This window comes from Lissotriton helveticus, chromosome 5_1 (genome assembly GCF_964261635.1).
Source record: "Lissotriton helveticus chromosome 5_1, aLisHel1.1, whole genome shotgun sequence".
Lineage (NCBI taxonomy): Eukaryota > Metazoa > Chordata > Amphibia > Caudata > Salamandridae > Lissotriton > Lissotriton helveticus.
In genome coordinates this window covers 561,633,766-561,645,866 of record NC_136065.1, presented here as the reverse complement: position 1 = coordinate 561,645,866, position 12,101 = coordinate 561,633,766, and the positions used below count along the sequence as shown (strand labels likewise).

General features: G+C 48.3%; 1 protein-coding gene across 2 annotated transcripts in view; it reads right to left on the bottom strand.

Moving 5' to 3' along the window:
* ATAD1 (ATPase family AAA domain containing 1) overlaps positions 1-12,101 on the bottom strand; it is a 291,020-nt gene that overhangs the window by 39,782 nt on the left and 239,137 nt on the right. For both annotated transcript variants that reach the window (XM_078642892.1, XM_078642891.1), the window contains exon 9: positions 8,253-8,386. In XM_078642892.1, the coding sequence (XP_078499018.1) occupies positions 8,253-8,386 (134 nt within the window). The remainder of the gene's footprint in view (positions 1-8,252; positions 8,387-12,101) is intronic.

Sequence of the window (12,101 nt, the reverse complement as noted above, 5' to 3'; positions counted from 1 at the left end):
GCCCTCAAAGGGAAGAACCTTAACCCTAGATATCGGTTCGCAGAACGGGGAGGATGGGTGGGCCGGTAAGGAATCTAACACTAACTACAGTTTTTTACAGATATATCGTTACCGAAGGTAAGTAACTTGTGTATCTGAAAGAAACAGGTTAGTGTTAGATTCCTTACCTTAGAATAGATACTCCAGCAATACCAACCCCGTTGGTGGGTCTGCAAACCAATGATCACACCAGAAAGTCCTGGAGAACAGAACGCCGAAAAAGCCATCTCTCCGGACTTGGCTGTCCAGGCAGTAGTGTCTAGCGAGGCCCACGTAGCTGCCTGACAGATGTCCTGCAAGGGGACTCCCCGACCCAGGGCAGTAGTAGCCGCCGTGGCCCGAGTGGAATGGGCCCTCAGCCCAACAGGAGGCTCCTTTTTAGCCAAAGAGTAGCATACTTTGATGCACAACACGACCCACCGAGAGATGGCCCATTTGTGCACCGCCCGTCCCTTCTTAGCGCCCACGTATCCAACAAAGAGCTGGTAGTCCACCCGGAACTGGCGTGTGCGGTCCAGATAGAATGAGAGCGCACATTTTGGGTCCAGACGGTGGAGCTTCTCTTCCTCTTTAGAGGGATACGGAGGCGGAAAGAAGGTGGGCAAGGTGATGGACTGCCTGATGTGGAAGGCTGTGACTACCTTGGGCAGGAAAGAGGGACGCGTTTGGAAGAAAGAGCCTGGAGCTCACTCACTCTCCTGGAGAGGTGATGACAACCAAGAAGGCAGTCTTAAGAGTGAGAAGACGAAGAGGGCAATTGTGAAGTGGCTCGAAAGGAGCGCACATCAAATAAGTAAGAACAAGGTTCAAGTCTCACTGATGCATCACGAAAGGAACAGGAGGAAACAGGTGAGTGAGGCCCTTCAAGAATCTATTTAAAACAGGGGACTTGAAAAGAGAAGGCTGATCAGGTAGCCTTAAAATGGCTGAAATGGCAGAGAGGTAGCTCTTGATAGTGCCAAGAGCAGAGCCCTGCTGGGCAAGAGAAAGAAGAAAGAGGAGAACCTCTGAAAGGGGGCAGAAAAGGGGATCCACAGCCTTTGCTGTGCACCATGCCAAAAATGTGTTCCACCTGCAGGTGTATACCGATTTTGTGGAGGGACGCCTGGTTATCAGAATCACATCACAGACTCAGGAGGCAAGTCAAATGGCCTCAACTGTCGCCGCTCATTCTCCACGCATGGAGGTGGAGACTGGACAGGTTCAGGTGGAGGACGGTCCCCTGCTGCTGCGACAGAAGGTCCTCCTGAAGAGGCAGATGAATCGGGGGATCGACTGACATGATGAGTAGCTCGGGATACCAGTATCTTCGTGCCCAGTCCGGAGCCACAAGGATGACTTGGACCCGGTCGCGCCTGATCTTCAGCACTCTGGGCAGAAGTGGTATAGGCGGAAAGGCGTACAATAGACTGCAGCTCCACTCGCAACGAAAAGCGTCGCCGGGCGAGTACCGCCTTGGAAATTCCAACGCGCAGAACTGATGACATTGCGCGTGCTCTTCGGTGGCGAATAGATCTAACCAAGGCTCTCACCATCGCTGAAAGAGGCCTTGCGCCACGTCCGAGTTCAGACTCCATTCGTGATCCATCATGCACCGGCGGCTGAGTTCGTCCGCCCTGGCATTCAGGGAACCTGCCAGGTGTTGAACCACCAGGGTGATGCCCTGGTGTTCCAGCCATTGCCAGAGGTGCAGAGCCTCCTGACAAAGGGTCCACGACCCCACCCTGCCCTGTTTGTTGCAGTACCACATGGCGGTGGTGTTGTCCGTGAACACCTGCACTACACTTCCCCGGACAGAGGGGAGGAATGCCTTCAGTGCAAGTCGGATCGTCCGCAATTCCAGAAGGTTGATATGGAGCCAGAGATCAGAGGCTTCTGATCTCCGCCTCTCCCATGTGGCCCCCCCAGCCCAGGAGGGACGCATCCGTAACTACTACGTGCTCCGGTTGGGGTAGGGAGAGGGATCTGCCGTTGACCCAATCGCGGTCCGTGAGCCACCACTGCAACTATCTCGCAGTGCCCTCCGAGATCAGGAGGTGGTCGGACAGGTTGCCCTGATGCTGGGCCCACTGAAACTTCAGGTCCCACTGCAGAGCCCGCATCCGCCACCTGGCGTGATGCACCAGAAGGATGCAGGAGGCCATCAGCCCCAGAAGCCGCAGCGTCAACCTGACCGAGACTCTGGATAAAGGCCGAAAGATCGGAATCAGAGCCTGAATATCCCGAACCTGCTGTTCGGGAGGATAAACCCGAAACTGCGCTGAGTCCAGAACCGCTCCGATGAAGAGGAGCTTCTGAGAGAGACACAGGTGTGACTTCGGCACATTAATGGAGAACCCCAGGAGGTGCAAGAGGTCAGCCGTAGTCTGGAGGTGGCTGACGACTGTCTGGGGCGAGCCCGCCTTCAACAACCAGTCGTCAAGATGGGGGAAGATTACACCCCTAAACTGAGCAGATGGGCTGCGACCACTGCCATCACTTTCGTGAACACCCGAGGGGCGCTGGTAAGGCCGAAGGGGAGCACGGTAAACTGAAAGTGCTCGCGGCCTACCGTGAACCGCAGGTAACGCCGGTGGGCCGGCAGGACGGGGATGTGAAAATATGCGTCTTGCAAGTCCAATGTTACCATCCAGTCTTCTGGGTCTAGGACAGCTAAGACCTGAGCCAAAGTCAGCATCTTGAACTTCTCCTTCCGGAGGAAGCTGTTAATGTTCCGCAGGTCCAAGATTGGGCGAAGGCCCCCTTTGCCCTACTTGGGAACCAGAAAATAGTGGGAGTAACAACCACACCCTACTTCTGGCCCAGGAACGCGCTTGATGGCACCCTTGGCCAAGAGGGCCGTAACTTCCTCTTGCAGAAGTTGCAAGTGATCCCCCGACACGCGGTGGTACTGCGGTGGCATGGCTGGAGGGGTCGCCACGTAGGGGAGGGAGTAGCCCCTTAGGACAATTTGCAGCACCCACCTGTCCGATGTGATGGAGCGCCAGTGGAGGAGGTGATGGCGAACCCTGCCCCCCACTGGGGTCGAATGGGCCTGAAAGCTCTGACTAGGAAGGCTTTGAGGCAGATGCTGCAGGGGTGGATGTGGACTGGCCCCGCCGCTGTCCCATAGCACCGCCACGGCGGTTACCACGTCCGCCACCGCGCTGGATGTTAGTCTGCGGCCCGTGACTGGCAGGACGTGAGGGGGCGCCCCTTTCTTGGCCACGAAAGGAGCAAAAGGCAGAAGTTTGCTGGCGATGGCCCGACAGGCCCAAGGACTTGGCCGTAGCCCTGGAGTCCTTGAAACGCTCAAGCGCACTGTCTGCCTTGTCGCCAAAAAGGCGACAGCCATCAAACGGCATGTCCATGAGGGAATTCTGGACATCAGCCAAAAAGTTGGCAGACCTCAGCCAGGCGTGGCGGCGAACCGCCACCGTCGTGGAAATCGCCCTGCCCAGCGAGTCCGTGTTATCCAGCCCACATCGGATAGAGTACCGTGCTGCATCCCGCCCTTCCGCAACGGCTTGAGCGAGTTTAACCCGGGCCTCTGGATGGAGCTGGCAGCAGCGCCTGCGGCTCCAGTGGAGCCGCGTGGGCGGTGTCACCCGAACGCCCCGCCGCATCGCGCAAGGGTCGGTGGGAGTCGGAAGAGCGATGTCATCTCTTCGACTTCTTGTGCCTCTTATCTGAGGACTTGGAGCCTGACGAACGGTGTCGACTCGCCGAGCTTCGATGACTGTGGCCCCGCGACCGGTCCTTCGACTTTCTCCTCGACCTGGACCGTGAACGGCACGGGCCGAATGCCGGCGCTCGAGGCACTAGCTCCCGCCTAGCCTTCGACGTCAAGGCCCGGCAGTCGGGGCACGACTTGTCATCATGGTCGGCCCCAAGGTAATACAGGCACCGGCGATGGGAGTCAGTAACCGACATCAGTCGGTTGCAATCCGCACAGGGCTTGAACCAGGGCATCTCTACCGGCACCGCTAGTCTTACGACTCGAAACAGGATCAAAAAGATCGAAAAAGTTAGTCAAAAAGTGACTAAGGAGTACTGCTTTTTCCGGATCTGCGCTTGCTGGCGCAGAAAAAAGAATAACGGACGTCAGCGCGCGAGGGCAGCGTCTAAGTGCTCCGACGACGTCATCCCGGCGCCGACGACGGACGCAGAGCCGCAGACGACGCCTGCCGACACGCAGGGGTACTGCTACGCAAAACTTTCCGGATTCAGACTGACGCCTGGGTTTATTCTAAGGTAAGGAATCTAACACTAACCTGTTTCTTTCAGATTGCTCTCTTTTGTGGTTGTGTGGGTGAGCAGTTTAGGATTATCAGAGGTTAGTGCTAAGCATTTGTTTTACCAATTCAGAAAACTAACTCTTATTTTTATATAAATTTTGATACCAAGAACTTCGTGAGCAAGTAAGTACTTTTTAAAATATCGAATATTACAGTTAAGTAAAATGTTCAAATAAATGCGTCTTTACGCGCAAAACTTTCCTATGGAAGAAAAAGTCATATATGGTACACCGTCACTTGCATTATGTTTCCGTGGGTCCCCTTCAGGACTTAAGGTGGTAGGGGCAAGAGGACCATAGTACTACCAGCAGTTAGGGTTTATCTGCCGTGAGGCGTGCGGGTGCAGAGGTGCTGGTCGGGTTAGTAGCCTTACACACTACATCAAAAGAGAGGGGGGCACTGAAAAATAGGCTGCAGAGGGGGACTTGGGGACAAGTTCGAGAGCTCCCAGCAAGGGGCTTGGTTCACAAGGGTTCTGGGGGTATGGCATCACAGTCTGTCCTCACCAACCCAGGCTGGGGTGTTTGCGTGCAGGGGAAATAAGTTGGTTGGCTTGGTGCGTCACAGGGCCTTGCGGTCGACTGACTCACTGGTTGAGGGAGCAAAAACCAGGACAGCTGGGCAACTCTGCAAGTGGGTCATTGCGGTGCCGACAACCCATGTAGGTTGCTCGGTGTCCGTGTTGTTGGAGTCTGGATTGGATTCAAACAGGCTTTGGTTGATGCAAGGGGTCTGGTACCTGGGGTATTGGGGCTGTGCAGCTCCGGTTGGTCCCGACACCTTCTCACTTGGTGAGGAAGATTGATCAGACCTCCTGGTGCACGGTGACCTCTTCCTGGACAGATGCTGCATCATTACGATTGGGGAGCGGCAGGGTAAACTGGACTCTGCTGTTTTGGTGCCTGCAGACTGGAGGGAAGTAGATCCTTTACTACAAGGGAGATTGCTGGAAATGTGCGAAGGGCTGGCAGTCTACCGGGATTCTTGGTAGAGACTCAGCTGTAGGACGAGTAATTTTCTTCACGATTGTCAAAACTGGTGCTGGCAGGCAGGGTTTGGTGCCAAAAAATCCACAGCAAGCCTTCAGCTCTCGTTTTCGAGCCTCTTCTTTATCATCTTCTTCTGGGCCGTTAAATCCGAGTTTGTGGCATCAAAGGTGCTACCTAAATAATCAATTAAGGGGCGTTAAGGCAAGTGCCAGGTGGCAGCCACAGGGCTACTCCACTTTAGGGTGACTACACCCCCTATATGACCACTTCCTGAGGGAAGTGGGCATAACTGTGACCCAGAAAACCGAATTTCACCAAAAACAAAGATGGAGGAATAATAGTTTTCGTGTTCACATCAGGTAGCCCACCGTTAGGGTGGAACTAGTCTGATAGTTAACACACCTCCTGACCAGCTATTTTCATGCCTGTCCTGGTGACAAATGGTCCTGGGCAGGTGGTGTCTGGGGAAAGCCTGCGTCGCATATAAAAGATTGGAGAGGCCTTTGAAGCCTCCTGGCTGGATATACCTATTATTTAGACATCCTTCTAGGGAGGAGATGACAACACCTCCGGCCAGAGCAAGCGTGGTTTCTGCCCTCAGAGCGGGGCTCTCACCTGCAGGGGGTCAGAAACCTGTCTGTGGCGGCAGGCTGGTCTACACCAGTCAGCCAGAACACAAAAGGTTAATGCAAGATGTTTGATACCAAACATCTTCGGTTTCAGTGAAGCCATCATGTAGCTGGTGAATCGAGATCACCAGTGCCCAGTACACATATACTCAAGATGGCTTCCCTGTTCACTGGCATTGTCCAAGAATCAACTGACACCAATGGTGCATATCTGCTCATGCGTATAAGTACTCACGTGTAATATACTACACCCTGCCTATGGGCTGCAAGGCCTACTGAAGGGGTGACTTGCATATATTGCATGCAGCGTCTGTGGGCATGTCCTGTCTTCACTTTTGTCTGCACCATGCCATGCAGCATGAAATGGCAGCTTTCATGAATGTGGTTAGTGGTTCCTGAGGGTAGCCCCATACCTGCTGCAGCCCTTAGGGACCCTCTTTAGTATCTATGCCCTATGCACCTGGGGTACCATTTACTAGAGACTTGCAAGGGTGCTAAAGGTATTACCAATTGAGGGGGAAATTGTACAGTTTTAGGGAAAGAGATCTGGCACTAGGGACCTCGATAGCAGGAATCTAGTGCACTTCTGTCAAAATTGCATCAATTACCAGGTAAAAAGTGGGGGTGACCATGTCAAAAAGGGGCACTTTCTTGCAGGAAGGCTTTCAGAGCTAGAACTGGAAGGCACAGAGCAGGACTAGATTCCTCTGACCTCCACCTCTCACAGACAACTAACCCAACCCAGAGATAATGCATCCTTCACTAATCTTGAATGCAACTTCAGAAAATTAGCCCATGGCAGACAGAAATTCCACTGCCAGACCCACATTTGCCAAAGAGCACTTGGGATCAGAGCAATAAACAAGGCTAATAGGCCAAGGAGCCTCAGAACCATCCACGCCGCAACCCAGGAATGAGTAAAAAAAAAAAAGCATTGGGATCATATTCCGAATGTCCTGGACTCTCTGGGCAGGGTTGAAAAGGCTTTGACTACAGTGTTCAGGATGGCACCTATAAAGAGGATGTTCTAAGTACTACAGGTGCAAGGTAGGCTCTTTGATCGAGAACCCCAGAGATGAAAGAAGGGCAACAGTCATCTGCAGGTGGTCTATCACTTACTAAAACTCTGCCTTCAGCAGCAAATTGTTGATGTAATGGAATACGTGTATTCTGACCTGACTGAACCACTACCATCACTTGAAAGGGCTGAGGTGAGACTGAAGGATAGAACACCAAATCTGTATACGCTCTGTATACGCTTCTTGCAAGTTGAAGTATACCATCCAGTCCACTAGATTCAAGGCAGAAAGATCCTGGGCTAAAGGTAACACCTTGAACCGGTCCTTCCAAAGGAATATGTTCAGGAGCAAGAGGTTTATAACTGGCCTAAAGTCGCAGTTTTTTTTCGATTCACCTCCCACCCCCCAAAGAAATAGTGTGCATGGCATTCAGAGACCTTCTCAATGGCCCCTTTGGCCAGTAATGACTAGAATTCCTGTGCAAGAATGGAAGTCTCCTTTGCTGAAGTATTAACTGGGAAGAAAAATCAGATACTGTCCCCTACCATTACTATGGAAGTGTAAATCGAATCAGCTTAACGACAGCTACAGTAGGTGAAGAGCAAAAGAAAATGACTTCCTTTGATGTCATCCATGGACACGCTGCGTCCTCTTGTCCTCTTGTAGTACAAAAAGGAAGGCTGTGTTTGATGTTGCATGTGTTATGAGGGCTGCCTTTATTGGTAGGCAAGACCCGGAGAGCATCCCATGAATTGTCAATACTGTGAAGGAATTCATGGGCCAGGTAAAGTAAACCTAATGAACAGGGAATAACCATAATCTCTGTAAAGTGCTCCAGAGCAGAGCTCACCTTTTCCAGAAAACCTTAAACCGTCAAATGGTTTAAGCCAATAAGTCTCGCCTTTGGGACGTTATAAGTATGTAGTTATCCAGCACAATATCCTTGTTGCAACAACATCAACTGTTGCATGGCTAAACGCTTATAAGGTCCCATAGGCGAGACCTATTGGCTATGCCAATGCTTGTTTTTATATCACAGTGGCTCAAGCGCACTAGGGTATTGGGTGCATCAACCACCGTTACATTCTACCATTTGTATGCATATGAAGTGCAGATATTGTACTCTCATTTACTCCTTTCAGAGCACTTTGTAAGAGGCAGATATAACACACAGAAGAGAGCAGTAATTTGATATTGTGCACTAACATTACTAATGGATCAGGCTACAACCCTGTCCACTTGAATTTGCAGTTTCACTTCTAGAGCAGCATTTTTAAAGCAACATTTCAGAGTACTAACCCATCTTCTGCTGCAGAGTTTATACAATCCCTGACACAGAGGAGTGCAGCATCACGGCACATTTCTTTCAAGTCACTTCCAGAAAACCCGTCCGTTTCTTTTGCAACTTGCTGCATGTCCAAATGTCGATCCACCTGTTGATTGAAAATTATAAGCGTTAGGTCTCTAAAAAAAGGCCTTTTATGTCGAACACTTCAAGATAATCAAGTGAAAGCCAGACAATTAGTTAATATGTCAAAACAATGCTCTAGTTTATAGTTACAATAGTTAATTTTAATACTGTTAGGCATCTAAGCCTGGTTTTGATAGACCTTCCATGAGTAATCCCGAAAGAGAAGTGAACTTAACTGCTATACTTTAGCACTTGCTGGCTTGCAAAGATTTTACTGGTTGTTTTCTGCTTCCATTGTAGGACATTCTTACGTTTTGGATTAATATGCCTTCTGGTTCATGCAGCGCTTCCACAATAAATGGGGAGCAGGTTTAAGTTGTGATCTACACTGGAAACTGTGGAAATTACTACCAACAACATGTTAGCTATCTGTTACACAAGCACTCCAACGTGGTTATGTTTCATAGATGCCCATACTTCGAACAACTGTCACTGTTTGGGGTAAGGAAGACTTCGGGAATTCCAGAATACGTCTTTTGTTGCAATCATCTCACTATATCACAACTTTCTGGAGTTCGTAATATTCAAATACGTTCATTTGGGACTCTCAACAGAATGAAAAAGACAAAAAAATAGACTGAGGGATTCTTAAAAAATTACTGTCAAAACATCTACCAGACATAATTGTATTCCTACACACATTGTGGCACGCACTGATCAAAAATGCTGCAGCAAGGCTTCTTCTCTGCCTTCACCCAAGAGAACACATGACTCCAGTTCTGCAATCGGTCCACTGGCTACCTATAGCTAGAAGGGCAATGATCAAAAGGCACTCTGCATTGCCCACAGAGCCTCCCAAGGAAAAGATTGCTATGCCTACAAGTCAAATTTAACCAATACAAACCAAACAGACCACTGCGCTCTAGGCTTGCACCACGTATCCAACCTTACCATAAGAAATCCATAGGAAGCCCTGCTTTCTCAGTACAAGCCACCAAGCTATGGAATTCACTACCAGACAACATTAGAAGCACCCAGGAGCATATACACTTCAAAAGACAGTTGAAAGCATGGATATTTCCTAGATAATCACACCACTCACATCCTGGCAACAGAGCCCATAACACAGTTGCACCCTGTTGTGCAATCCTCTGCTTGCAACCCCCAAATTGCAAACAACTCAGCAAACTGCTTTTGAATGCAGGTAAGCTAAGAAGGGCTGACCCATGGTTCGCTGTGTCGTTATATAGTTATGTACTCGCATACGTAACTGTTACAGCCCACAGTAATCCTAAAACCATAATATGAAGAGGTCAGCAACAAATTATAACTTAGAGCTCTTAAATTCACACAAGACATATCTGCTATGAGGGTTGTCCATCAACAGCACTGTGCCACCACAAAAAAAACAGACATCCCTAAATTAACAGACATGGAATAACTGAAGAGACCGGTCCCACATTGCTAGATAATTTGGAGCACTTTACTAGAGTTCACCACTGCAGGACTCAAAAAATCTATACTATGTGACCACTTCTTTACATCTCACAATGACACTCTGGGATAGGATGATAATAAAAATGCCCTTCCCAACTGATCTCTCCACTTCCCCTCCTTCCACCCATGCCAGCGCAGGACCACAGCTATATACCAATTCTCAGATTGGATAACCCAGTGCAGTAACCAGCTAAGTAGACTATATCATATGAAATACCATAATGGGACTTGCAGAGCTGTTAAAAGACACCACCATACTGAAAACCAAAAAATGCACGTCTCTCACACTTCATCATTCAATACGCTGTGTCCCATAACATGATAACCGTACCTCGGTGGTCACAACACCCAACATATAAACACTTCCCACACTGGATACAAAAAAAAAGACGATATCCTTCCAACCACACACGCTACATGGTGTAGTGTGCTACCCATGCAGACAAGCGCTTGAGGGCCCCGCATAGGGGGAGTAAGTAATATATAAATCCTACAATACAATACAACTAAACAAACCACATATTCTTAAATATACAAAGCCTAGTTACAGAATATTATATCAAACACAGATAAAACAAGTGGATTTAGGAGTCTGAAAGAAGTCAACATTTCTCTGTGGTGCTATTTCTGAATGCAAGGGTGTTTTTTGGTTTATGTTTTTACAAACAAACACTGCGTTTCTGCCATTTCACCTTCATTTGGTCCTTGAAGGTCACCTGGAACTGCAGGTATCCTTTTCGTGTAACTATTAACAGCAGGCTGTCCAAGACAGATTTGTAGCTTGTTTCGACTTAAGAGGGCAGTTTGTAGTTGACTGAAGCCAGAATGCACATTAGGTCCATCCTATGTTGTGCCATTAAAGGCATGAGAGCCAATAAGATAGACATCTGTGTCTGCACGGATACTGTGGGCATACATTGCTAGGTTTATAACAGGGGGTTCACCCGTCTGCAGGAAAACATTCTTAGTAAACACTTCATAATGCAAGATCTTATCATGGCTCCTGTCACGTTCTTAGACTAGAATTGTTTGGAAGATTCAATGGCCCTAGTTGATTCATTTTGTGAGCTATCATGCAAAGGAGTGATCAAAGCCTTTAAATTCCATGGGCTTTGAGGGATGGAAAAGTTACTTGCAATCTTTGTTCTACTTTATGAGCATTAATACTTTTCTTATATTTTGTTCACATAATTAATCTACCAAATAGTTGGTTACTGCTCATATTCGGACAGTAGGTATGCAGATCACAAGATGTGTACGCAGGCACCAGTATTTTATATAATGTACGCAGTGTAAAGGCACTTGTCAAGGAGAAAGCAAGATAAATGCATGAAATTGATTGTTTAATCGCCCTACTTTGATCAAACAGTTTCTGGCACCATACATCTGGTCTATAATATTTTTTGTAGGACTTAGTTGGTTACCATGTCAGTCGGAGCAGTGTACATGCACCCATGCAGGGTTATATGTATGTGTATATGTATAAATGTGTATATATTGTGTGTATGTGTATATGTATACAGTTGTTATGGAGAAGTTGCTAGAAAATGTATGAACTTGGAGGTTTGGCTATCTTTTTTTATCTTGCAATTCACCAAAACTTTATGGAGCTAGTGCACTTTGCTTTCTTTAATCATATTTATAGGATTATGTAAAATTTATGACGCTAATTGTTCACACATTTTTCTTGTACAGCATTTAACTTCAATGTATTAGATACTGCAGTAAGGATTATGCTACTTACCCTGTTCTTGGAATGTAGAGCTTTAGATACACATGCTTTACATACTCCAGCCAACTAGTGTTGGGTCCGGATGTTTGCAAGTTGTTTTTCTTCGAAGAAGTATTTTCCAGTCATGAGGTAAGGTGACTCCTCCTTAGGGTGATAGTTCGCATGGCCATCGACTCCATTGTTAGATTGTTTTCCCACAAGAGGGTGAGAATGGAGTAAGCAAGTGCAGTATAGAGATGTCCAGCCGTATAAAATGTGAATAATAAGAACTGCAACAGCCACAGGTGTCCGGGGAGGAAGGAGGGCGCATGTGAATCTACAGCTTTACATATCAAAAACAGATGCTTACAGGGTAAGTAACATAATGCGTTCAAGTTGTGTGCTGTAGATACACATGCTTTGCATAGACTGTATAGCAGTACCCTCCAAAATCGGTGGCTAACCAGTGGGTGTTGCAGTCGTTTGAAAGAGCGTTTTAAGCACTGCCGGTCCAACATTAGCCTGTTGA